The sequence below is a fragment of the Galendromus occidentalis genome, unplaced genomic scaffold (assembly GCF_000255335.2).
Source record: "Galendromus occidentalis unplaced genomic scaffold, Mocc_1.1 scf7180000077442, whole genome shotgun sequence".
NCBI lineage: Eukaryota > Metazoa > Arthropoda > Arachnida > Mesostigmata > Phytoseiidae > Galendromus > Galendromus occidentalis.
The window spans coordinates 968,298-995,834 of NW_003805430.1; the positions used below are offsets into that span (position 1 = coordinate 968,298).

The 27,537-nt window shown below is 49.3% G+C and overlaps 1 protein-coding gene across 1 annotated transcript in view; it reads right to left on the minus strand.

The window, feature by feature from the left end:
- Positions 1-6,739: 6,739 nt before the first annotated feature.
- LOC100901544 (voltage-dependent calcium channel type A subunit alpha-1-like) overlaps positions 6,740-27,537 on the minus strand; it is a 61,321-nt gene continuing 40,523 nt past the window's right edge. Inside the window, 22 exon segments of the mRNA XM_029111465.1 lie at positions 6,740-6,837; positions 7,178-7,723; positions 8,399-8,680; positions 9,104-9,352; positions 9,954-10,032; positions 15,846-15,955; positions 16,289-16,596; positions 16,696-16,823; positions 16,999-17,149; positions 17,459-17,550; positions 18,027-18,092; positions 18,183-18,299; positions 19,454-19,537; positions 23,093-23,203; positions 24,543-24,707; positions 24,898-25,098; positions 25,210-25,354; positions 25,502-25,762; positions 25,916-26,212; positions 26,329-26,410; positions 26,587-27,085; positions 27,213-27,503. Coding sequence (XP_028967298.1) covers positions 6,740-6,837; positions 7,178-7,723; positions 8,399-8,680; positions 9,104-9,352; positions 9,954-10,032; positions 15,846-15,955; positions 16,289-16,596; positions 16,696-16,823; positions 16,999-17,149; positions 17,459-17,550; positions 18,027-18,092; positions 18,183-18,299; positions 19,454-19,537; positions 23,093-23,203; positions 24,543-24,707; positions 24,898-25,098; positions 25,210-25,354; positions 25,502-25,762; positions 25,916-26,212; positions 26,329-26,410; positions 26,587-27,085; positions 27,213-27,503 — 4,362 coding nt within the window.

Sequence of the window (27,537 nt, forward strand, 5' to 3'; positions counted from 1 at the left end):
TTCTGCTCTCGTCAGTGCTCTCAGTCACAGCAGGCCTCTATGTCCATAGGGACCCATGTCCGCCGAATGGCGCCTCCACGCGTCACCTGAGGGAGAGAGACTTGCTAAGCGCTGGATTTCGCTCGGAAACTAAGCGCAGCTGTGGACAGTTTTCAGTGCGGATCGAGTGCGGAACACAAAACATCTTGGGCCTTCCCCAGACTTACTTATGTAGGTAGAGCTGCTCGAAAGCTAGTCTGACCGTACCTTTACAAGTTGTCGTCTTCCGAGTACGAGTACTGCACATGAATATGTAGGTGACTAGTTTGGATCACGACGACCCTAGACAACACCTCTCGAAAATAGTGACGAATGATGGAGTTCAGCGATACGGAATCAGTTTTCTGGTCAGGCTCCGACCGAGGACCCTCTCCTGAGGTTTCACGTATACAGAAGATGCACGCGAGAGATGCATGTATCCGAATCCTCGAGGAAGGGAAACTACACGCGGATGATTGAATGTTCCCTCTCAGCGCTCGAGGGTACGGCACGAACCCGTTCCAACAAAGCTGTCGGAACCGGCGATGAGAGGAGTGTCCTTTCGACGCCTTTGGGGGATCATCAAGATGACGTTCGCTCCGACGAGCGTCGTCTGCAGATCGGACATCTTCCCATGGAAGAGAGCCTAACGAGCCCATATGGAGACCCAGAAGGGTCGGGACCGGGACTATCCTGAAAACTTCCCCTGCAGCCGGAATCTCGACCCCCCCCCCCCCTTCCATTGGGATGCCTAGTCCCGCAGCGCCGTGGCGACCTCTGACGGATTGTTATTCCATACATCGCCTCGGGATTAGCGGAAGAATCTGACACGCTGAGCACTCCTCCACCCCCGATACGAGCCACTCTGCCAGAGCTCGTCTAAATTTGCAGAGCGACTTCCCTCAAGAGTGATTATTATCATCCGTGAAGTGTACAGGAGCCGCTCGACCCTAATCTTCGAGGCAGAAGGAGAAGGTCGGCTCCGGGGAGATCGTTCGGAGTCGAAGACCCGCTGATGTCGCCCACGGAGTTGCATCCAGAGTAACGGCTGCCAGTGTCTCCATTGAGGGATCTCTCCTTTCATCTCCATGAGAATAAAGACATCAAGGATTTCAGATTGCTGCCTCCCTTTATTTATTCAGTAAAACATCATAACCCTCGTCATGATCCTCATGTCCATTCTTCACTCGCATCAGTATAAAATGACACTGCGACGGTCCTCGCGTTGGTTCGAAGCTCAGACCCCGCGCCTCTCTCAACCGGACATGAGAAGGGTAGCGTGCTAATCGGTGTAGACCATTGGTTTCTCGTCTTGTGATCTCGCTTATATTTTTACAAAACTCACATCGACTCGCCACACATGTCCATATCCTTTCGCTACCATCCATGTTTCATGATGACATGATGATATGCTTCTGCTAAAATGATTTCACCGCTATCAAGCAGAGCTAGCTCTATCGGCACACTATGAGGACATCTCGCGTGAGTTCTGACCTACTGCTCGAATCGGGATGCGTTTCGATGGTGCTGTGTGACCAGGAATGTGCCGAATTACAAGTTTATGGTATGGTGAAATAATTCGAAGGACCGGTAAAAAGACAGTGGGGTGCGAGAAGGCATGTTGAACATTGTATGTGTGATTCGTGATACTAATGGTGTGAAGGATTATGAGATGTTCAGTCATTAGGTATTTAAATAATGCAAACATTTGAATTTATCAATGACCGCTGATGTCTACTCAATAGTCAGTCGATAAGATTCTCACAACAACAGGTTTGTCTGCTCCTCACAGACGCGCGTCAACCGGATTTCATTCCAAACGTCAACGATGATTTAGATGAGGCTCCCGAGCTTCAGGTCCCTTTCAATCTCGAGCTTCCGTAAGCTGTCACCTGATGCTCGGAATAACGATTATCCCCCTTCCGCTCTCTCTCTACCACGCGGAGTTTCGATCTGCATATATCGAGCAGAAAAACGATCGAAAATTTTCGAAAAACTGCTGCAGAAAACACTGTATCCACCGATTCAGAGCTTAGTTGAGGTCTGAACGGATCTTCCCTCTCACATTCGTCCCTTCTCCAATATTCGGAAACCTTTTCAGTTTGAGTCTCCCCTCGATCTGGAGGTTCCCAGCGATATTTGGTCTGCCTACCATCTTCAGGGTCTTGCAGCCGTCCCGATTTTTTCTCGTAGGGAATTCTCATGCGCGGTTCTTCTCAAAGGTGAGTTCCGCGTGATCAGTTTTCACGATAAGGAGCGACTAACTTGAAAATTTCCGCAACGCACCGTCGGTGTTAGCTCTGATCATAACAGATTCCAGGACTGGGTATATGCGCATGAATCTAGGAATTTCAGAAGACCAGAGGAGAGCGTGTGATGGAAAATCTCGTGCCGACGATAGGAATTGATGATAAACATTGATGACAACAACATCGATATCAATGATATTCATACGAATGAAATCACTCTTATATGTAATGCCGTATCCATACATTTCAAAGTTCGCGACATGAACACGTCATAAAGTAAGTGCACAACTTCTTGTTGAATCCTTTGAACACTTGGCAGTTCATCTTTCCCGCAGTCACAACATTCTGTTAGTAGTCCATCTTATAGAGAGGTCTTAACTTCAACCTTCCGAACACGAGTTGACAAAACAGTTTCGCAGAGTTGCGAGCTATTCGGTCAAGCCACAAAATGTCTCGAAATCCTACCTAAATCCATCTGACCAGAAAAATGTCCAGCTCACGAGTAGAAAATCGAGAGAACTTGGAAAAAAAGTCTTAGTCAGAATCCCATAGGAGCTGAGAAACTGTTCCAGACTTCCAGGATCTCTATCCTATGCCTCGAAATGATTCAGTGGCAGATTAAAGAGATCAGGGACCATCCCGACTCCTGCCTTCTCGGTAATCAGGTTCGACCGGAAACTTCGGTTTCGGACGGGATTGCCCCCGGAATGCCAGAGGATTCATCGATAGAGGGGAACATTTAGGCTAATTTCCCACGCTTCTCATCGTCAAAGCATGAAGGGGTTCCGTATCGACTTCAACTGAAGGTACAAGCATCCTCATCAAGAGAACAATATTTCTCGATGAGATTATGCGAGGATAACGCAGACGTGTGTTCCCTCTTCTCTAAGCGAGTATTCTTTTCGGCGCCCTTCTCACTTCCGAGCAAACTCCTCCCTTGTGCTTGCCCAAGGCGTTCCTCGCAGCATATTCAAGTTTGATAGATACCCATGAGAAATCGATCTTTCCGTATAAACTTCAGTTCTCTGTGTCCTTATGATGCTGGATGTAGGAATTGTCGCTCGGAACATACAAGCTCGCTGAGAGTCGGTATCGATTCCCGTATTTAAAAGGGCAAAATAATGGATGTGTGAATTTCGGGGACAGTCTCCCGCTAAGGGAGGATGCGCTCGATAGGATCGCCGAAGAATATCGACATTCTCATGGCTCCCCCGAAGTCCCTGAGCGACTTCCGCGGAAAGTGTTTCCGTTCACGCGCAGAGGAGTTTCCTCGGAAGCTTCATTCTGAACCTCAAAGCCGCTCAGAGCAGCACATTGAAAAAATTCGTGATCGTAAACATCCTGCGGGGCTTCATCCACTTGCTTTCGCTCATGGCTGAGAGTCTTCGGCCATCTGCGCGTCCGCCCTCCACTGGCTGGGAGCCGAAACGATCCCTCGGGTAGAGTCGATCCCGCATCGAATTGTATCAAGAAGCAACGCTGCTCTTCCCCATCGCATCGAATTCGTCCGAAATTTCCGGGAAGAATCAAGTTCCGGGATGCGACTGCACCGACGGTAGTTCCAAGAAGCCCCGATGACGAATAAATGCAAGGTGGCTCAAGGGAAGACCGTTCGGGCTTGTCGTATATTTCTGCCTCCTTCCTTTCGAGAATGAGATGATTTTCAGATCCTCGGATGGTTTTTCGGAAGTCAATATTTGGTATAGCGATATGACAATGCTAATGCTCAACTTCATGCTTATTTAGGTGAGAACGAAAACGGAGCCAGAGGCTCAACGGACGCTAGATTCGATTGCGACTGAGTGAGCGTCGTTCAGAGGTTCTGAGCGAGCCAAAGCGATCGAGCACTCCTATCATGGCGGACCGGGAGGCCCTCCAAGTATTACGTTGCTGATTCTTCGCGAATATATTTCCGTGTCTTTCCAGGGAAAATTTTCAGGACTGCAATAAGTATCCGGTCTTCTAATTTTAAGAACCCGCCAGATCTCGATAGAACGCACGTCTCTCTCAAGACTCACTCCCGATTCATATTCGGAGAACGAGGTTCCCCCAATGGTAAACGCTCTTGTTGGGAGAACTAGGTATGAGCGGATAGGCGAAGTGTCGGGCAAGGGTAATATCACAGAATAGTGGATCTTTCGGGTAGACGGTCACAAACAGAACAAAATAGCTTAGAGTTTATACTGTTCACATGAACGAGAACGACCTAGACGTTTGATTTGACTTTGTACATTTGGAATTCGACGAAGTTTCCCGTTAGGGTAATTGTTCTGGGAAAGATGGTCAGTTGCCTCGACAGCAACGATCGCATAGCTCGCCTGACAGAAACTTGGCGAGCGAAGCGATCCTACTTCGTCTCTCTTTTGTCGGTGTTGTGGACAGACTTCGTTTGTCGGGGGGTCCGGTATATTAGTTGGGTTGGTTGGACTCGGGGTAAATTGCATTGGGTCATCATTCATGATCGAGTGTGTTCCACCGGCACGTCAGCCTTCACCCTGACAGTCGGTGGAACAGGTACATATAAGAATGCATTTATGTCGTGAATTATCCTGTTTGGTTCTCATTCTAGTCAATGGTGTCCGTAGAGATGCAATGTTGGTTGGTTGTTGGATGGTTGAGATGATTCGTCTGCGATCATTTCGTACGGCTTGTTGAATGACGTTATCATATGTTATTGCATGATTTTTTGGCAGTTCTCTTCTTTTTAGTCACGTGTCGAGATTCGCTCGGGGAATGGGTCGATTGATGCACGGCAGCAACGATTCCCCGACCGATGATCCCGAGATCTTGGAGAGCTTGTCCGCATGACATCTCTCCACGTGTAACAGATGTCATGCGTCCATGCCGAATCAAAGATTCACAGAGTTCATATCGAGATAAAAATCGGTGATAAAGGGGCGCAATCAAAGTTCACGAACTCATCGATAGATAAGTCTAGATTGGTCGACCGGATGGTATCGATAGGCACGCTCCGATGGGTTATGGGCAATTGATGATTGATCGACTGATTGTTTGGAACTGCTCGATAACAGACACAGCGATTACACACATGGGTCGTCGTCGGGTTGGGACTCCGGAACAGGTTTTCGAATCTGAGAGACGCTTCCTGGGGAAGCTCTCCCTCGTTCACTTGAGCCGGGACTGCATCACCCGTAGAGGAAGAATGAAGTGCTTTCTTCGTGTATGTCGATGCAGAAACACGGAGTCGAATAGAGGAGAACATGCCCGTAGACGTTGGAGGTGTGAAGACAAGGAAGTTCACAGAGGAAAGTAGATAGTGAGAAGAATTTGCACGGTTGAACATCCCTATCGGCGGGAAAACCCCTCACGGATGAGAATCCTGGAGAATCTCATCCGGTGTGAATTCGATTGCTGAGTTTTTCTCTCAATCGATCAACTCGAATTTCCAGTTTTGGCTCCTCGAAGTCTGATTTCGACCACGGTGTGGCCTTCTCGTCGATATGTACTTCGTTCATGGGACAGACCTTTGAAGGTCAGAGAATGTTGTTCGTCATGCGCTGGCATTTGCTGGCACGTTTCTGCGGAAGTTCAACCTGCAAGTTTAGACAGGAAGAGGGCGAATACCCGGCCGTGAGGTTTGACTTGCCGTTCGGCTAATCGGTGTTTCGACTCTGCTAGAGTTCGAAGCGACACGGATCGACTCACGTCAATCGGGGTAATCCCTAGGGGGTCTACCTCAGTAATTCTAAGGAGGGTCTGACCACGGTGGTTTTTCTGGGCTCGTGATCGGGAGACACTCGATCGGGATTCGGGTCAGGAACAGCTTTCTTTTTTCCGTGAGATGTTTCTCTGTGCGCTTGAACCGGGTTTCAGCCGTCGCTGGTATTGACGACTCCGCCGAACGCGATACGGCAAGGTATCATAGGAAAGAAAGGGAGTAGATGCATTTGTCCCCGGGATTTAGGTAAGACAAGGGCGTCACATGTATGGTGGATTGTTCGTAGAAGATTCCATCGCTTGTTGGAATGACTAGGTGGACATGATGTCTGCTTGTTGTGACATACTCTCGAGAACATGTTTGGAGTTAATATTGTAGTTTCCTCCTGCACGGGAAGATCGTCCGGCAGGGTCAATCGTTGTGGTGGCTTGCGTGAACTCGGTGTACTCGGAACTTGGGGAGATGTTTTGTTCACGTTTCTGGCGACTGTTGTAGAGTCTAACCGTTATCCTATGGAGTCATTCGGGATACATAGTAGAACTTCGATTCGCTGTGGATCCGGCGGACGTGATCGCTCGTACGTCCGCGGGAATTTGATGAAAACCTCGGAACACGAGATAAATCGATTGCGTTTGTCTGTCTTGATGCGACGTCCTCTCGGCATTGGATCCTTCCAATGAATCCATCGATGGACAACATCAGGAGACAATTCTTCGTTTTGGTCGTCACTATCCGATTTTGGAGTGGCGTTGTCGATGCGGGTTTAAGGTTTGCTGCTCTAAGGATCCTCGAATCAACACCACTCGTCATCAGAATCGTGATAGCCGCGGGGAGCTCTTACGGCAATGATGGTGTCCCTTGGTTTTTGTAGCCCTCCCCAGAGTGGGTCTCCTGGAATTCCGAGCGAAATGAGTAAAGAATTGTGGGAGCCTGGTAATCGTTCGAACAGAATGCCCTCCGCCTTCTCTGGTCGAATCGTCCGAGCGAGCGTCGAGGCTTGTTCTTTCGATTCATGGGGGAGGAGAGGAAGGTCCCTCTGGATTCTTGGTATTCCCCAGACTCACTAACTAAGCGATTTGGGGCTAGATGGTGGGATGAGTCGGCAGGTGCAACGACTTAAAAAAAGCCCAGAAAAGCACACAGAACGAAAGGATCCAGCAGAGCACAGGATAAAAAAATATGAAAGGTGATGGAAGCGAGTCGTTATCTCCTCAGGGATCATCGGACTTGCCTGGCTTATAACCATTCGGTAACTGTTGTACTGGCGACTGAAGTTGTCTCGGAGGGTGCCTAAGGTCCCCATAGTAAAGGGGTTGCTGGGAGCTTGTCGATCTGTCGTAATCAGAGAAGTCTTGTTCGTCCGCTTCTAGCAACGGCTGCTGCTGAGAGGGCGGTGGTAATAATAATTGTTGTTGTTGCTGTTGTGATGGGATGTGTTGTTGCCGCTGCAGATGCTGATGTCTGCTCCATGCTGCAGCGACGTGAGACGGAGTTGCATGAGTGGGCGACGCGCTCACTCGCGGGAAGTTGATCGAACCAGCCTGGTGGTACTGCGCCAGTGTAGGCGAATGAGCCACAGATGGAAGTTCATAGTCGGTGTCAGCAGCGACGTCCCAGTTGGCAGAATGGGGCAATAGTAAAGTAGAAGGTTTGTTTGGGATGGCCGGAAGCATTCTTGCTCTACGAATCCGGCCAGATCCACCTGCAGCGATTGGCAAGCTTTGAGCTGACGTCGCCGGACTTGGAGACCGCGAACGCTGCTCCAGTTGAGTCGTGCCTACAAACGAAATTTCAGAGCGTGGGTTGTCAAAATGTGCGTGAAGAGCAGCGCAAATAACGGTTTCCGAGGAAGATTCAAAAAGGAGTAGGGATAGATGTTGGAGGAGTCCCATCGAAGATCTCAAAAAGATCGGGTCTAATGCTGATCCGATAGAATCGTACGAGTTCGAAAAAATTGAAATAGATCACGAGAAGCGAGATCTTCAAACGCGATCAAACTGAGTTGTTGATATTAATCGATGATCCGCAATACGAAATCGATGCTCCGGTGCAAAAGGGCAAATTATATCAAAAATCGAACAAGAGGAATCCAGGAAAAACTGCAGCAACCGCTGTGCAGGAGGAAGAGTGAAGAAGACAGAGAGATAGAAAAAGATATCAAGGAAAAAAAACGCGACAGGTTCAGCCAGAGAAACGCTATGTACATTCTTCAGGTATCGAGATGCACCCCATAGACTCGCTTGTTCTACTCTCTGCTTCTCTGGATTTTCGCTCGCTCGCCAGTATGCCGTTTGTGACGAACAAAATCATCGGGGGCAAGAGCGGTGCTCGCAATAATAGCCTGCTAGCTTTGCTTTGTAGGTTGCTTGGCTTGGTCGTTGCTTGTTCGATGTTTGGATGGTTGTTTGCAATGGATTGCGGGGGAATAGCCGCGCCCTTCGCCATGACTTACCGTAGTACTCGCTGTGGGTGGGAGATCTACAAAGTTGTTGTCTATGGTGGTGAGACGAGGACGCATGATGTTGAGAGGAATGTTGACTACTAGGCGACGGAGATCTAGACCGTCGGCTCAACGAGGTGGTTCTATACTCTGGACTCGTGTGCCTACTACTAATCACAGCAGAGCCTGACGCAGCGGCACCATGGTAATGATACTGATGCCGCTGACGATAGCGACTTGGGGATCTCTCGAATCGATGAGGTGACGAGAAGTATTCGTCTCCGTGCAATCGGGCTGCAACAGTCACTACGTTCGTCAAACCTCTACCACATGCGTACATTCAACAAGGGAGTCTCAAGCTGCTCGCTATTCCGTCGTCCCGTTCAACTATTGAATCGATTAGGCTAACAAGTTCCTTCCGGAGCTCAGCCATAAGAATTCATAGAGAGAATCAAACTAAGGATTTTGTCGGAAACAATACAGCGATATCGAAACTGGAAAGTCTGTCAATTCAGGAACTCGTATGATCGAGTCGAAGACCCATCATGAAGTCCACGAATGAATCAGGACGAAAAACAAACTCAACTCTATTAATCATCAGCTCTTCGAGGGGGGAAAAAGCAATATCTCGCAGAGAAGGAGAAGGATAGAAAATCTTCCGAGAGAAACGTTTTTGTAGATACAGGACTCTTAACTGCCCAAAAGTAGTGGACTCACCTCTTGCACGTCCTCTCCTTGAGGTCTCATACTTAACCATGTCGACAACATCGCTAACTGCGTCTGCTAACACCCTTCGAGGCGAGGGCGATGGCGACCGACCTCGCATGTAAGGAGACCGACATCCATCTGGGCGTCCGTCTGGAGGCGACATTGAGCCACGGCGGCGCGGCGACGGGGAACGCCCTCTGAGACTGTGCTCCGGGTGAAGATGGCTCGAGGGCATGTGTGGAGCTCCCGAGTCCGAACCTTGAAGTTGAGATACCGAATGCATTCAATCCTTCTGTCCGTCGCCGTATTTTTTACGTCACCGATTCGACCCTTCCGGGACTAGGCAGGCAGGGGGAGGGGGACGGGGAGAAGGATTCGGGTGGCGAGGAAATCTCGGATACCGTAAATCCTCTAATAGCAGCCCCCTTCCAATGGAAGCCCCTCTCTGATAGAGGCCCCCCTGCCGAAGCTTTTGAGAAATTGGAAGCCCCCCTCCAATAGAAGCCTCTCCCCGAAAGAGGCTCTCCTCCAAAAGGAGCCCCTCTCTTCTAGGAGACCCCGGACTGCCGAAGTCGGCTGGGGAAAAGCTGACGTGATAGAATCTGGACTGCGGTGCCAAAGGATTTCTTCCCAAACCGGGAACACGCTCTACCCCTGAAATCCATCATCACTCTTCCGAAGCAAGATTTATCTCTGAACATTAGGAGCTCCCCTCCAATAGTAGCCCTTCTCCAATAGAAGCCCCTCACCGGAGGTATTTGAAAAAATAGAAGCCCGGGTCACTATCGGAGGATTTACGGGATGTACTTCCACTCCTCGGCATCGAGAAAAATGCGGAGGAGAGCTGCGCGGAACTCACCGGACATTTGTCCGCTGTGATGACTTTGGGCAATGTGGCTCACCCGCTGCTGCGCTGCCGCCGCTTCCATTTGTTCCACCTTGGATTGGAAAAACATTTCGTGAGTGGAAGCTCAACCCCATTCACATGTGGTCTCATTCTGAAGAAGGGGAAGGGTTTTACAGAGGAGTCCAACAGTGATCTCAAGTTGAGCTCAGAATTGCATTGGAAAGTTCTCGTTTCATCATTGCGAAAGTGACACACTTGTGGTGAAGCATCAAGCGGAATCCACAGACACTCCGCGAAATATTCCTCTGCCGTCTCCTCCTCGGCCCAATCGATCTCTCGGTGCTCATTCACGCCATCACAAACTCGGTTGCCACGCTGCTTTCATCGATTCGCGAGAATATTTTGATCTTGGATAGAGCAGTAGTTTTTCTTTCTCGGCGGAGAACAACATGGCGGCTGTCGACCGCCTTCTGACGATTTCGACTAGTTCTATGCGGAGGCAATTCGAATCAAGCTCTATGTAAACGAAGATGATTGTACAAGCATCCTCATTCCCACAGTATATATATGTACAATAGTCAGTCAAGCATTCGTGGCGCAGAAAAGGCGAGGTGAGAGTAGTGGTTAGATGAAAGACATCGGGAAAACGCTCATCCAGCTGTACATCTGTACAGCGATGTTACAAACGTCAGATGGTCAGTATCGGAAAACTTTCAGCCGGTGGTTAGCCAGTAGTTCCCACAGCAGAGTATCGAATGCATTTTTTTTTCATCGACAGCAGCGATCACATCAACGGTGGAATGCGGTAGAGTTCGCTGATGCGCTCCCTGATTGTTTACCACTCTCACGGCGGGAAGACAGCAGAAAGAAGTTTCGCCACACAAGTTCTCGCCGGCGCCGCCGTCGATACAAACGACGGGTGTCTGGGGCAGGATTTTCGTTGTTAGCGGGCGTAAAGCCGTGGTCGCCGCCGGTGTTGCTGTTGTCGTCGCCGCTCCGATTTCCCGGAGTTCTGAGAGCTCCTCCCCAATTCTATTCGGTGGAGATGGGGCTGTTTGTCAGCTTATATCGATCTTTGCCATTTCCACAAGGTCATTCCACGTAGGGCCCGTCTGCAACGTAAGCTGCATCTGATAATCGCCGGTAAGGAAGCTCCGAAGCGCGGCGCTACTGCCTCTGATACTGGCTCCATGAGCAAGAGCTACCGTCGGCGCCGTTATGCTCGAATTTGTTCGGACCCCCAATCGACCCCGTGGTATTGTTCTAGAGGGCAACACAAGTTCACGGGAGTCGAGAGGATTATTTTCGTCGGAGACGGCGATTGAGATCCTACGATCCCTGACGAAGAAGAAAACCGAAGAAAGAGGACAGCTTGTATAGAGAACTAAACTTGTTGCCGAGCTCACGTCTCGCAGTCCTCACCGTGCCTCCGCTAGCCACCCTTCCAATACGCTGATGATTCGCGGCCGTCCGACTGACTAGAGGGGGATTCTCGAGCTCCCACCGATTACACACAGTGAGATAAATCATGATTTTCGAGACTGAGCGGCGCGAATAGGCCCGAAGGGGATTTCAGCAAGAAGAACAACAAGAAGGTGATCGTTCCGTTGTACTGTTCTCCATCGATTGGAGCATTGGGAATTCGAGTTAAGCACGGGCGATTTCAGCATTTTGACTTTGTCACCATACGGAAACGATTGTATAGCTTTCAGCGGATGATTATTTACGTTTCGCAAATAAGCGCAAGAGATGGTGTCAAAGTTTTGGAAAAAATGCTGAAATTGAGCCTGCTCCGGAGGAGGGCTTCCCCGACCTCCTCCGCGTTCTACTGCGCCGCGGTCTCTTTTCTGGCTTTTGCCAAAGCGATGGCAGTGCGAAAGTTATGTATGCACTATTCCAAATATCCTGGTGACGGCCAACTTCAGAAGCTTCCACGGAATTAGAAGCGCTTTTGCGGACCGCCTTCGATCGCGGGATCATTATCGGGAAAGCGCCGCGTATTTTCATCTGTTCCAGCTTGAAGCCCGCTCCGGCTCTCGACCCCGGACCGTTTCGTGTTTCTTCAGGATTTCTTCCTGAGAAACTACAATGCTTCGCTCGGCTCAGCGGCTAGCGAATGGAACGTGCTCATGCCGATCTACATGCTATAGTATACTCTTCTCGATACGAGAACAGCTGTAGGTTGGAATCGGTGGTCGAAGCATGTGCCCACATGCCCGAGTGGTTAGAACGATTATTATTTGGGCGTGAATCTACGAGAGTGACTTGTGGATGTTTCTCCTGTCTCGACCGCACAGATTCGGGCAGATGGTCTCGTGGCGACCTGATTCCGTCTTGTTTCCGGCACGGATTGTTCCACAAATAGTGGGATATGGCATTGATTGGGAATCGTTCCTGATCTTGGGAATTCGACGTCAACCTCGGCGTACACACCTGCACGGCGGCTTGAATTACGCTCATTCTACGCCTTCGACGGCTACTACCGCGTCTTAGGAAACTGAGCGACCGATTCCACTGCTTGTCATATTGCCCTCCTTGCGCGTCGATGCTGAAAGAGGAAACGCCCGATTAGAGAGGAGGTCCTCTTCCGCGGAATCTGGAGAATCATGGGCTGTAGAGGAGGAAACCACGTGCCTTCCCGATATCAAAACTGACCTGAGGCTCGCACGATGGGCGCCGGACTGGCCGTGCCTAATCGGAGTGGCTAAATGTGACGATGAGTGCATACTCGAGTGCTCCGCAGATTCTTCATGGCTCTGGCGGCCCTGCATACCCTCGTGGCGTCCAAGAGCGCCACGTAGGTGGTGGGGTCCGTGATCTCCGTCGGCAAATCTTCCTTCTCCATCGGGATCAGATCCCTGGCCCTCGAGGCTCCCATGCGAGGCACGAGTATTCGTATCTCGCACAGCACCCATGAGGCGTTGCAACAAGGAAGGCCGCTGCGTTTTCGAGGATAGGGACAAGAAGAAAACGTTCCAATCAATCAATGATTCGATCTATTGCTTCGACTCCAGGAGTTGAACTCGAAGTCACGACACCACGAATGGGGATGCGATGGATGCAACACTCTTACGAACACTTCTCGAAGCAATGCTCTAGGGCCGACCTCACATGCATGATCCTCTGTCATTCACGGAACATGCTCATCGTGCAGGACATGCATAGTTTCGCGTGCGTTGGCCGATCGCTAGGACCGCGCGCGATCAGTTTTCGTCGAGCTCGCGGTGGCGATGACATCAACGGAGACTCATATTGAGGACAGTGACCCTCGTAGAAACGACCCTCGATATCGCGCAGGACGAGGGGGTTCGATTGATTTGCCGTTTCGCCTCCTTCCCCGTGGCCTCCCAAGATTCCCTATTCTCGCTCAGACGAGCCTCTTCAACATGACGACGATTTCCAGATGATTAGCAGGAAACATCAATGATTACAAAATTACTTCCTAAAAGATCCTACGCGACGAATTGTAAACAACGGCCCACGGAGGAGTACCCAATCTCCAAAACGTGAGGGACCAAAGGATTCTCCCCATGGGTCCTAAGCCCGACTAGGGTGGTATTGATTCAGCTTCTGCGCTCGGAGACAGAATCACAGCCCATAGCTATGTCGGCGGGAACGATCGGGAGGGGGAGCGCGGGCGGTCACAATAATGGGCGGGAAAATTCGGAGTCGAGGGGATGTGAATATTTCTGAGGACCCGACGGATAGGATGTGTAGATTAGCGATCTGCGGGGATCGAACCGGAGGAACTCAAAGGGGACTTTGTCAGTACAGTAGGCACTCGGACGCGGTGGAACAAACCACTCGTGGCGGCGGCTGGACTTCAACAACAAGTCAGTGATACGTAGTCGGAGAGGAGATATTGACACATCGAGAAGAACAGGAGGAGCAAGAAAATCGAGGAAGAGAAGAAGATGGATAGTAACATCGACATCCTCATAATCAACACCGAGGAGATAAGAATTAACAGGAGCGGAAGAGGAGAAAGTCACTGCCAGCAGAAGAAACAAAGGCTCATAACTCAGTCAGATTCTTCGATTGGATCTCAGGGAAAGTAGAAGGAGCAGTAGTTGTAGTATTAGTGGATAAAGATAAATACCACGGCTGAGTCCGGAGAGGACGCTTGCTGTACTGTGTTCTTTTCTTCCTGCAAGTTGAACCAGAGCTGTAGCCTGATTGATCCAATGGCACTCCTTCCGGGTGTATAAGTCTATTCCCGGTCGTCCGTAGACCATTCCTCGCTGCCTCTCTTGCAGACAGATTCCCGCTGTGTCTATGAAGACTACCTAAACCCTTGATTTCTTCATTCCCTGAGCAGCAGTTTCGCGGCTAAAGCCCGAGATCAGGTCATAGCTCTGCCCGCGTCAATACCGTCGTCGTTCTCCAGTGATCCTGTGGAGCGTTCCCGCTTCGTCCCCTCATTTCTCCAGGTGAGCGACCGCGCCGTTAATGAACCGATCTCATGGGACATTCTTGTGGTGTCTCCAACGGAACTCGTCCACGTGCGGATACTTCGAAGGATGCGCATGAACTTTTCGACCCGGGTGCCAGCTCCTGAATTACCCTTCATCCAAATCGGACTCCGTTGATAGTAAGAGTGTTCTATCAGCCTGTACGAGGAAGATGCGATGCCTGCATTGCTGGATGCCATCTTATTAGTCTATGACCACCGAATGTCAGGCACATACCATCAACAAAATACCGCATTTCAATCATCCTGAATCGCGCCATAACATGACATATCACATCATCAAAATCACGGACAAACATCACACGGATTTCCAGCGCACTAGGACTCTGGTACATATAGATCAATCTACACAAACAAAAAGACCAAAAGTTCACCATCATCCAATGAATTGCTGCGAACTATGATGCAATGCACGCGACCTTGTGTTCAATGAAATCGGAACCAAGGGGCTCCATATCTCGGAGCGTCTCTCGAGATGATAGGCGTTCGTCGATGTGGATTTCCAGAATGCATATCATCGCCACCGAAACCATGATTTTCGGCGTGGCGGCTGTTTTTCGGGATTTATACGGCTGCTTTTGTTTCTACTGCGGAGAATGGTCGTCTCCCCCATCCGATTTGTCATGTCTGCTTCTCTCCGCAAGAATGCTCGGGATAAACGGACAACGAACGCCGAAAACCCGAATGATGGAGACTTCCAAGTTGAGAGGAGAAAGGGGGCTAAGCAAGAACGAGAATGAAACGGGCCGGCGTGTAGGAAACTAGCATCGTTCTCGAGAGCACTCCTTGTCTTACCGTGTTTTGCTTGAAAAGGGAATAGGGAGAAGGAAGAATTTAGTCTCTCTCCGACTGATCCATAAGCGATCTACAAGAGACGTTCCGCATGGAACTTGGAGTATCGACGGATCATATCTGCGACGGACGTCGACGGAGGCATTCGGAAATTGAGTATAAAATTGCCTCGGCCACGAGAACGAGGGAATCGGAAGCTCCCGAACATATACGATTGCGACAGCATCCTGTGTTGTCGGTCTTTTCGCATTCACTTCATTCGGTTCTCCTAGCATCCATCCAAATCGCTTCAGCATTGACACCCGTCAAGTCTAAACCACAGTCAGTTCTGCTCTAAATGATGAGTACCAGCGGAGGATAGACACACAGAATGCAATGGACCGACCGACCATCCATTTTGAAACCGGATACGAGTCCGCAAACAATATCCATACCGACGACAATGAGTGGAGTCTATCAATCATTTCCTGATGCCGTTGCAAAAGACTATCCCACCACCAGTCTAGACGGAGCTCAGGGAGCTGCTAAATGCTATGACAGGTACATCCTAAGCAAATTTCTCCGCCATAGATACATCTCAAAATGCGGCCAGTGTACATACAACGAAGTTTCACATCAGCATACGCATCTCTAGCACTTACCGCGAGACTTCCAGATCCTGGAATCTGTCCGAACTTTGTGGTTCGCCAATTTTCTAAAATAAGCAGTCCGCCATAGATCTTGCCTACAGTTAATTTCCCTTTACGCAGCTCTGAAATGTCGAGAGGGAAGTTAAGCTCGGTCTGGGTGCTTCTCAGCTATGTGGGACACTTTCCCGATTCTCGCGAGAGCTTCCCGGATCGGTCGGCTGAGGGCGAGTCTAGTCAGCGGGCTAAACGTTTAGATGGAGTCGACGAAAGATGTACGTATGCTCCTTCTAGATTGAACACCCTGAGGCTATGACTGACGCACCCGTATTTAGAAACGAGGCACAGGATCAGATTCAATTAATAATTCAGACCTGCCAGGGGATCTCTAACTAAGGGATGGCAAGTCGGCGGGATGGGAAGGGTCGATATAAGCGAGGATATTGGACACGACTTACCCGAATCAGGAGGAATAAACTTGTCCGTGACCTTTTTAGCTTGAAGTGGCCACAGCTTCTGAATTGTGACCCTCAGCTCTTTGTCGGCTTGGTCCATCTCTTCAGCTGATCTCATTTTGATCGACAAATTCTCCCGGATCAACGCAAACAGGGTCGAGGTAAAGTTGACCTTGCCATCCTCCGTCAGAGGCATATTCATACGAATTAATTTCTTGTAAGCCAGCCGGTAAGGGCATTTATTACCAAAACCAAGGGGAGGATCCATATTCCTCAACATGTCGTACATCTCCGCGTAGTGGATGTACCCGCTGCGTGGAGAGAAGTTATCATTCCAATGAGTCGCCTATCGCTCTTCTCTCTGGCGCCCGTATGAATGAAGGGATTCGCATGTGGGAAAAAATACTCACGTGGCATTTGGATCGTACTCCGCCCACACTCGGATGAATTCATCGAGATGATGGGCTCCGAGAATAGATGAGTCTCTCGTCAGATAGTCGAAGTTATCCATGATGACGGCCACGAACAAATTGAGCATCTGCAAGGATATTCCCGTAGGCCATTACCCTGACGAGCTTGCAGCCCGCTGATCTACCAGTCTCCAAAAGTGAAACATTTCAAGGGGCTTCGCGAATATCACCATATTCGTCTCCGTAAGTGCATCAAGATCGGTCGAAATTCCGGCGAGCCATTTCAGTCTCGATTAGACTCACCAGAAATGAACAGAAGAATATGAATGACACGAAGTAGGCGTACGCCAGATTGGAGCCGCACTCTGATTGAGTTTTTTTCGATTGCGAATCGCATGGTCGTCCTTTTATGCAAGCCAACATGATGGCTTGCCACGCTTCTCCAGTGGCACACCTGTCGAACGAAGCCTTCTATTTTCGATCCCTGCTCTTTTACTCTTTGCCTCGATACGCGGTGTTCTCTGATGTTGCCCGAGCTAAGATGGGTCCCCCCTCCAATTTTCTGCTACGTCCTCGTCCTACACACTGATAATTCCAGGAGCAAAATATGACTCGAATCAAATGTTTCAGCCACCCAAGTACGATGTCACAAAAAGTATTGGTAGTATCTATTACTACTCTTCAGGCAAAGTCGTGAAACCCGAAGAAAGAGATATTGAATGACGGAATCTGGTAGGGAAAAATCTGTCGCTCCCAGACTTGCCTGAACAAAAGCATCAATCCTTGGAAGAAGTTTCTGAAGTTGTTGTGTCTTGTGATTTGAGAGTCGGATGCAAGCTGGATGTTCCCGAAAACCTACCGGAGATGCAGAGACGTCATGTTATGGTACGGCGAATCTGCGAATATCTCCTAGCGGCGAAACCTCTTGCCTCAGAACCGAAGGCAGGCCATTTCATCGCCCATGATAAACACGATGCGAAAAGCCCCGCAATGAATATCAGAGGAATTTCGCTCCCATATGGGAAATCGAAATGAGGATACATTGTTATTAGTCGTCCATCCTGTCCTCTCCGATGAGACATGCGCCTGAATGGTAATGCACGTTTCGACGCTAACTCTTAGTCTTGAAGAGTGATCCGATCCGAGAGCTCCGCGTCAGTACACCCGGGGTAAGCGGGCTACACTAGTAATATCTTGAGAGGAGCACGGAAAGACGATCAGTAGATCGAGCGTGTCGTCTGGAGTCTCGATTCGGGGGTGCTCTTCTCTCGGTGAGGGCGAGAATATCCAAGGAGATTCAACGACTAGAATATGCCTGCATCGCTACTCACTTGCATCCCGATGATCGCATAGATGAAAAACAACATTGCGATGAGGAGACAGACGTAGGGAAGAGCCTGGAATGAAAATAGCATGATTCGCGATATTGACCTCCTCGTGTAGGTATCTGAGGACCGGAGCTCCTCGACACGGAACGTGGTTCTCACTTTGAATGATTGGATGAAGGTCCATAAAAGAATTCTAATGGTGTAACCCTGCCTCAGTAGTTTGATGAGACGGGCAGCCCTGAATAGTCGAAGGAAACCGACGTTGAAGAAACTAATCTGTAAAGCGATTCAAACTTTCAACAATGTGTTGTTCCCCTCGCCGAGAGCGTGTACAGAGTATTTGCTGGAACAGAATCTGTGGAGAGTCTTCCTACGGAGAGAACTTGCAGAAGCATGCTTTTGTGGCAGGTGGTTCCTTAGCACTATTGATTTCGCTTGATTACTTTCGCTCGATGGCTCGTGCATCTTCGGGTTCGCGAATCTGCTCATCAAGGGCTATCGATTCCTCATCTGATACAGGCGTTCCCTTGCCGGGGAGCCAAAGAGTCAGAGCCAAGCAGATACTGATTGGGCCGGTCGTGCGATAATCCCCTCATATCAGTGAAGAAGCTCAGGTGGTCCTCGATCGGTTGTGACGCAACCGAACGGTACACCACACGGCGGCAGTCGTGTCAACGAGAAGGGAACGATTCGAGAACAGATGACAATGAACGCCTTGCGGAAATACGAGTTCGAGACATGTACTTGCATAGCACCGGATCTCATTTCGACAGGACAGATGAGTCAGAGTGAGGAACGAGACCAGAACAAAACGAGTAAGATAGTAACACAGCGAGAGTCGGACAAGTTTGCGACTTTGTTTCGTGCCTGAATCTTCTCAGAAACCGTTCGCGGTGAGTTCAGGTGAAACTTTCGTCAAAGTCGGTGCTCGATGCAACGAGAAGTTGGAAATTCATGTCCAGATTCGTCGTGATCTTACTTTTTTGTCGGCACCACTGATGCTCTGCTGCGGGAATCAAAGACGCGATTTAGTGGAGCGGGTATCTCCATACGAACTTTTTCTGGCGTAAATCCGAGTCTAATCGGACGAAATTCGATGAGCGTGTTCCAGAGGCGGTACTCCCTTCACACCATCGGAAATATCCGAGTCCATCAGCAGTTTCCCCGAATGACGAAAAAGTTCTCTCGCGCTTCAAACACACTGTCCTCTCGGGTTTCAGATAAGTTTCCTCTATTGCTCTCGCGTGATCTTCCCTGAGCGCCATCAAATTCGGGGTGACGGGTGAGCCTCGAGACACCCTTGACACACAGCCAAGCCGCTCGAGGAATTTGGCAAAGCAGAAGCTCTCAAAAAGCCGGGTTCGAAGCCGGGGAACAAGTAGTGTATGACGGCGGGAAATTCTCGGTGAAGTAGCTTGATATTCACTCACCCCGTATTCGACAACCAACACGTCAATGATAGACCCGATCACAGTGATAGAGTCGAACGTGTTCCACGAATCTTTGAAGAAGTTCTGAAAAATTCCAAGACTCAGTCAGAAACGTCCTCGATTAGATCTAGGCTCTCGAATTCGTTATGAAGTATGTATGATCTGAATGATGATATGAAGTATGTATGAAAGTATGTATATCTTGGCGCGGAAATGAATCTTCCTCGCGAGGAAATGATGTCTTAAATCTTATGGTCTCGGAGCCGCGGGACTTTTGTTTCCAAGCGTTCTGTGTAAGGTGGCTGACGATATCAGATCATTGTTTGGGCACTTGGATGCTCTTCCGACTTCGGGTGGCTTCGGCTCCGATGGTCTCACGCGTTTGGCTCTCCTCGAACTCATGGTGCAATCGTATCGCAGGAAGCATCATTTTCACTGTATTCCCGCGTGAATGCCGGTGGTGTATCATCCGAAGTCCGAAAGTCTGCGGACGGTCGCCGAAACTTCTTCGGCGGATGAAACTATTCGGGTGAGTGTTCGATGAGGAACTGCGATATCCTCCCGGACGGGAACGCCTCACGCAGTTTTCCCTCACTGCGAATGCATAATCAATCGCCAGAACGTCTACTGCCATTGCGGGGTCGCTCACTCTCGGAGGATGCTTTGTGCACCCGTTCCGCTCTAGTCCCATGCAGCCGACTGCTAGCGCCTGAACGCTTGCATCTTGACCTGATCTTCAGCGCCTGCGGTTCTTCGCTCGCTGATTACAATCGGTGTAGAGGGAGCACTCTTCCATATTCCGGACAATCAGGCGGCTACGGGGAAATCAGGAGCCCAAGCTGTAGCGCCCACCGCAAAAAGCGGCCTGCTCAAGGGTGTTTCGCAAACGCGTGCTTGAATTCTAGAGACGAAAAACTTCATGATTTGAACACCACTAAAAAGTATGAAATATCACCTAGTCGAGTCAGATATCAAACCTTGTATCCGAAGGCGACGAACTTTAGAATGCACTCCAGCAGGAATAGCATCGTGAATGCCGAGTTAAGTCCGTCGCAAATGTTGGAAAAAAGCTCACCAGCTTTGTGGAACTAAATTGGTCACATTAGGCATATTCGGTCGACGAAGAGGGTCATGACGGTCGTCGAAGAGGGTCATGACGGTCGTCATGAGAAGTAGAAGTAGCCGTCAGAGGTCGAGACGGAAGACGCGAGAAGTGACAATGTACGGAGGAAGTCGGGAATAAAAACATTGTCTCAGTTCGATTTCCTCGAATTTCGTTCCTTCGACCGAGATGGTACTCGATGGCACGGAGCGATGAAAAAAACATCTCTGACATATCTAATCAGCGATAGCGTTTCCACACGATTCACAGCGCTGCGCTCAACCAAATTCGCTAGCAAACCAATCAATCGATTAATCAACCAACTAGTCGATCGATCGACCGATCAATGGATCGATCTTCTCGCATCCGACCGAGCATACGATTAGTTGATCTACTGATCGACAACGCCGGACAGGTGCTTGATCCAATGAACGGAATCCTGATCGATGGATCATTGAATCGGTCAACCGATCGACCAATCGAACAGCCTCGGGCCTTCTCGCGCTTCCGAGACGTTCGTCGCGATCTTCACACAAAATTCACTCGAAAATGCTTCAACACTTCGCTGCATATGGAAAAGATGTAGGACACTTCGTTCTGCACAGCGACGCATGCTCGTCACGTTTCAGATCGAGACGTTATTACAGCGAGGGAATCGGTAGATAGCTCAAAACGAGAGGAATTTTTGTGCCTGCGATCAATACTCTGACCGAGACCACGCAGTCACACTCCATAGAATTAATTCGTGTACCGAACGATGAAGAGAAAAATCGATGGGATGATAGGCAGACATTACAGTGTAGTAGAAGATGAAACGAAGTGTGATTCAGAGAAGAGAGATCAAGGGGGAGAATCGAAAGATTTTATCCGAAGTCTCTTGGTCTTATCAACGGGAGTCTGAAGTTCTTGCTCCTTATCGATTGGGAATTCCGGAGCGATGGAGCGTACGAAGATAGCAGCTAGCCTTCTCCGCCTCCGGAATCGGCTATTTATTTCATTTAGGAATATTTCGAAAATCTCAGTTTCGCATGATTTCACACATTCGGCTGGAGTTCACATACTTTCTTTCGACGATTCTCGTTCATCTTACCCGAATTCGTCGCATGCATAAATCATCAAATGCCGAAAGAGAACGGAGAACGTAACAAATGAGGAGATTCGGAGCAGCAAGAGCGGTTCCGAGACAAGTAGCAAATCTCTTTGAGGCGATCTCTATCTGCTTTTTTGTCTCCGGATCACGAGTCATAAGTGGCGACTGGGCTTTGCAGCCGCGTTCATTAACCGCAATCGCGGTTCTTCTTTGACATGAAAGGCGATGGGCGACAGCGAAAAAACGCAGTCGATATCTGCTTTGGCGCAGACAAGCGGTTTTTGATGAAATCAGCGGTTTTTCGCAGAGCCCAGTCACGACTCGAAAGAGCATCCAGCAGAAGTTCCCGAGAGGAACCCGACCCTTCCTCGACGATTCGAGCTCTATATATGAAGGTTTTGTAACGTTATAGAGATATCGATGGGATGATGAGCGACGATAGGGAGGAGGAGGCTTGAGAAGCTCAGATCCGGATACTCTCCTAGGTGCGATTTTTGAGCCTCTCTCTGGTCAGCGCAAGCTGCGATCGAGGCTCGCGAGCCTGGGGCTCACCATCAGAGCCATCATGCAGATAGATAGGAGGTTTGCTCGTCGCTTGGTGGCTGAGGCGTCGTGATGACCGTCATGTTTCTCGCGCATGTTATAAAGCGAAACTACGGAGCCTAAATACAGCTCCATAGAGGAATGGAAATTCATCCGCAAATGGAGAATGAAGTGGTTTGAGCCTCTCAAGATCAGGGACGGCTAGATGGATGCAGACAGGGATGTAAAAATGAATTCTTTGGATGAACGAATGAAAATGCAGCGCGGAATCATCACGAATCGGGGAGCATGCAGACGGCCGCTCTGGGGAACCACGACGCCGCGCCGAAGACGGCTGCAACGCCGAGCTGAAGGCGGAGAAGCAGGATAGATCTGATTTGGAGCGTTTTCGATGCCTGAGTTTCTCGCTGCGCTGTGGTCGGAGACATTGCGCGCTCGCTCTGTCCATTCGTCGTATACCTCAATATTTAGTCAATCAGTCGGTCGGTTGATCGGTCGGTCAGACAGAGAGAGCCAAGCCGAGAGAGATGGTCCAAGATGCGTCAGCCACATTTTGATGATGATCCATCAATCATTGTCATCATCATTCATGAGAGACCCGAGTCAGTAAGGAACAAACAATTTCCCATGGTATACTGTCTTCTGTGACGTGTATGTGTGAGTTGTTGTGAGGCGTTGTCGAATCCCCGATGTCTATGAGGCTCGATGGTAATTTTATGGGGCTCGGCTCGACAGGATCCCGAGCATAGCTTTGTATTCAGAGGGAGTTTTCCTGAGCGGAACCGTTTCGAGGTCGTACTTGAAATCATAGAGGAGACAAGTGGCGAATAGTGATTCAGTTGCTCCGCAGAAAGTGTCCGCGAAGCTCCGTAGATTCTTCCTACTTTCGAAGAGAAACGCTTACCCTTACTCCAAAGGCAACCAGCTTTAGAATCGATTCAACTGTGAACAGCCCAGTAAACGTAGCGTTAAGGTAATGGAGAACTCGCGTAAGTTGTTGATTCTGGTTGTGAAACTGTAGGTGGTGTCGCCGTGATGGAGAACCAGTCAAAATCAATCATGGTCGCAATGACAGCAGTCAGATGGAGGATGAAGCGAGAAGGAGAGAAAATTCCATTTAAATTTAGTCGCATCAACCATACTGGCCTAGAGTCTAGTAGCTCCTTTTTCGGATGAATTCCTACGCTGAATCAGAATTGAGTCGACCGAGTGTGCTTTCAAGTCTGGCTTTAATCTCGTCGAGAGCGACTCTTTAGATGAGAAGAGGCGTCACCTACGCAGTATAAAGGTGCCGCGTACGCTATTCCGCTAACTCGGAAGTGACTCGATACTATATCTCCTACATGAATGCCCGATAGTCTAAACCATCCGCGAAAAATTTTGCAAGAGTCAGATGAAGCTCCTATCTTTCGCCTGGGGGCTCCCTTAGTGTGAAAGTGAAGATAGTGAGAGGAAATCATAAGAATGCCGCCTTGAAGCTCCCTAAGCTCGCTGTGTAGAATACCGGGGGAATGGGGTGAATTCTGCCGAAGACCGGCTTCACAGCGGTTGACCGAGAAACGCCGTTAGGAATTCGTCTGCTCCGCAGAAAAGTAGACTTCGATAAAGTATATGAAGTGAGGACAGAGAAGGAATAGGAAGGGGCAGGTAGGTTTCGTCCGCTCAAGGATGCATTTGGGACCATGTGCCAGACTTCCGGCTCATAGGTAGCCATCGTCAGGGCGAAGAGCGATAGATCTCGATTTCATGATTAGGGAGGCGTTGTTCCGTTTTTCAAGCTAGCTTTTTTGATCGAATGCTAGAGCGACTACGCTTATCCGACGGCTATTCATTTGACGATTCAAAATAGCTTCACAATGCGCTAGAGTTCCGAAATGAACCCGCCGGAGGAGCTTCTCATTGAGAGAAGAAGTTCCAACAAGAAGAGACTGAAGGAACTATTGAGAAACGAGAGAAAGAGTGAACTGGGGTGGGGTATGCTCGATTTGTCGGAACGAAGCCGTGATCTCATCGATAAATTCCGAAATCTACTTCCCGGATCGATCGGGCATAAGCACACAGAATTCCACTCGAAATGATGAAAGTCTGCATCGACCGGCCCCGTCGAAGGTAGCGCGGGCTTTTCTTTTTTCGCAGAGAACGGACTTCGTTTCGACAAACCCGACCAGCCGAAATGTCCGGCGGCGGCTCGGAATCGGAGAGAACTCCACACCGAGCGGTCGGGACGGGTGAATGAATCTCGGGTAGGTCATGCGGGCTGGGACAAATGCTCAAGATGCCATGCTCTTCACCACCTCCGCATCAAGACATGCGTTTCGTGTGTTGGGATGGGATCGGTTCGACGCTGTACTCACTTTCATCATGAGCAGGACGGTATTAAGTACGATGAGTACGAGTATAAAATACTCAAATGGTGTTGAAACAACAATTTTCCAAACTTTATATTTGACGCTTTCTTTGTTTTTCGGCATGTAGCGCTGTAATGGCTTTGCCTGAATCGCGAAGTCTATGCACGATTTCTGAAAGATAAGGCACGCGTCTTCACTCTGAACTCGAGCTACTTTCCGGAGGATTCTTCGTCAAGCTTCTCGACCGTTCAAGCAGGATATTCGCTGGAGACTCGCGCATCTTCGGAATTCGGCGCTTTTTCCGCTTATAGAAAGAATTTCGAATATGGAGTTCATGAATAGAAAGCGATGAGCCTCTCACCTGGTTTTTATCCAGTTCTCCTTCTTCAAGTTCCTTTTCACCTTGTTCTTGGAATGTGATGATGATCAAGGCAACGAAAATGTTCACAAAGAAGAATGGAAACACGATGAAGAATACAATGTAGAACAGGGACATTTCAATTCGATATCTAGGCACAGGGCCTTTGTCCTCGTCCGTCGAGTCCATCGAGTTTTGCAGTACCTGAAGTTCAACATCGAGGCAACCTCCGTTCAGAAGCGATCTCGCGGGAGAGGGGAAGGAGCCTTCGGTTACAATCGGCAGTCGGGAGTCCCGCTCGCCTGCGAGCCTTACCTGGGGCCAGCCTTCGCCTGTTTGCACCGTGAACAACGTCAACATGGCAGCCGATATGTCGTCGTAATGAAAGTCCTGACGTCTCCAATAACGTTTCATTACTTTTGGGGGTCTTCGAGCGTCCCCGTATTGAAAGTATTCACCCCTTGAGAGTTAAGCAAGTTTTAAGTATTGAAGGCTAAACGGTCTCGATGGTGCCAGGGAGTATATGGAATCTGCGATCTGCGCCATGTTTTTACATATATGAGAGTGAGCTCGGATAAGCCGCCACGGAATCGAATAGATCACTCACTGGCACTCTCGCTCGTAAAGCATCGAGTGGTCGGTGCAGTAGTAGAATTTTCCGTTGAATAGTTGCACGGCGATTACGGCGAAGATGAATTGGAATAGAATATATACAATGAGAATGTTGAATACGTTTTTCAGCGATGTCACCACGCAGTCGAACACCGCTTTCAGTTTAGGCACTCGCTTAATGGTTTTCAAAGGACGCAGCACCCGAAGGACTCGAAGTGATTTTATCGTACTGAGATTTTGTCCGGTTGAACTCCCGCTGAAAGGTAAGATCCGCATATGTCAACTTGCATATATTCATCATCATCCTACTCATGGAATGGGAGCTGCTTCCAATTTCTGCTGCTCAAATGCAGGGGCGGTCAGCGAGTTCACGGATCAAATTGAACGTATGAGCACTTGAGAGACTCACGCAAACGCAAATGCAATAAGTGCGCATATGACAACGATCGCGTCGAGAATATTCCACGGATCTCGACAATATGAGCCCGGATGCAATATCACCCCTTGGTCCAACACTTTCAGGATCATCTCTACGGTAAAGACGCCAGTGAAGGCGTAATCGAAGTAATTCAGTATCGTATTCGAAGACGATTCTTCGTCAACTGGGTCTTCTGCCGCCAGAGCGATGGAACTCATCGAGATCGTGACCATGATGAACAGATCAAAATAACGCAGGTTCACCACGAAATGAGCTGCTCGGCGTATCCTGGAAGATGAAGCTCAGTAAGAAGAAGACGGCCCATGAAGTCATCTAGGTCAGCTGTTCATGAGAGTCATTGCAGGGGGGATTTTCTGGACCCATGACGGATGGTTCGAACTCACGGGTTTGTCGGGGTACATATGAACATGGAAGAGTATGGCAGCATGGGTTTTGGACCCGTAACCTCTTCATCTTCGTCTTCATCTGCAATAAGAGAGAGAGACATTATTCGCACATCAAATTCAAGTAGAGGAAAGTGAGGAAATTGGGCCACATGGGGATTCTCGACGAGTTTCGACCCCGAGATATGAATAGGGATCGGTATAACAATCAAACGCTCGCACCGTTCTCTAAGCTCCTGGACGCCCGCAGGCTGAGGCTTGCTTCAGCTGATCCATCCTTGTCACTGCAATGGAGATGAGAGCTTGATTTGAGGGAAGCGCGCATCGAATACCGGGACTCCCAGCTATTCAAAAACGTCAAACAATTATGGAGGGACTCGTCAACTCACAAGCTGAAGTTTTTGGTCTTGGCGGGGGTTGATGCGGAGTTCTGCGACGGTGACGGAGGGCATATGTTGACTTGGGGTGGATCCAAGGCGCCGGCTTGACTGCGTCTTTGTAGGTCAGCCATTTCTTTCTCTAGTTCTTCTTTTGCCCGTTCGCGTTCTTCCTCCGCATCCTCTTCTTCAGCAGCGGTTAGTTCTTGCGCGTTCGCCAAGTTGTCGACAGCGATAGCCAAGAACACGTTCAGTAGGGTGTAATTACCGAACAAGACAAGGATGATGAAATATAATGAGTAGATCATTCCGCCTTCGATTCCGCCCTGACTCTGGATTCCTCTGTACATCACTTCATTCCAGTCTTCACCGGTCAAAATCTGCGGGTTGAAACAACGTAAATACATTATTTTCTGGCAGCTCCCTCCATCCATTCGGGGCCCGATCCTGAGGGGGCACCGGGATGAATACGGGCGACTCTGGTCGAAACTCTTCCGGGCAACTCACTTGGAACACGGTGAGCAGAGCGATTGGGAACGTATTGAAGTTGGCAGGTGGCGTGCCATCGGCAAAGTTGAAAACGCCGCCGAAAAGCTGCATTCCCAGCAAGGCGAATATTAGTATGAACAAGAACAGCAGAAACAGCAGCGATAAGATGGACCGCATGGAGTTCAGCAGTGAGATCACAAGATTGCGCAGAGATGACCAGTACTTGGTGAACTTAAAAATTCGCAGCAGACGCAACGCACGCAGCACAGAGAGACCGAATGACCCTTCTTTGAAGGATGACCAGATCACCTGGAACGAGGGGGATAATTTCAGATTTTACCTT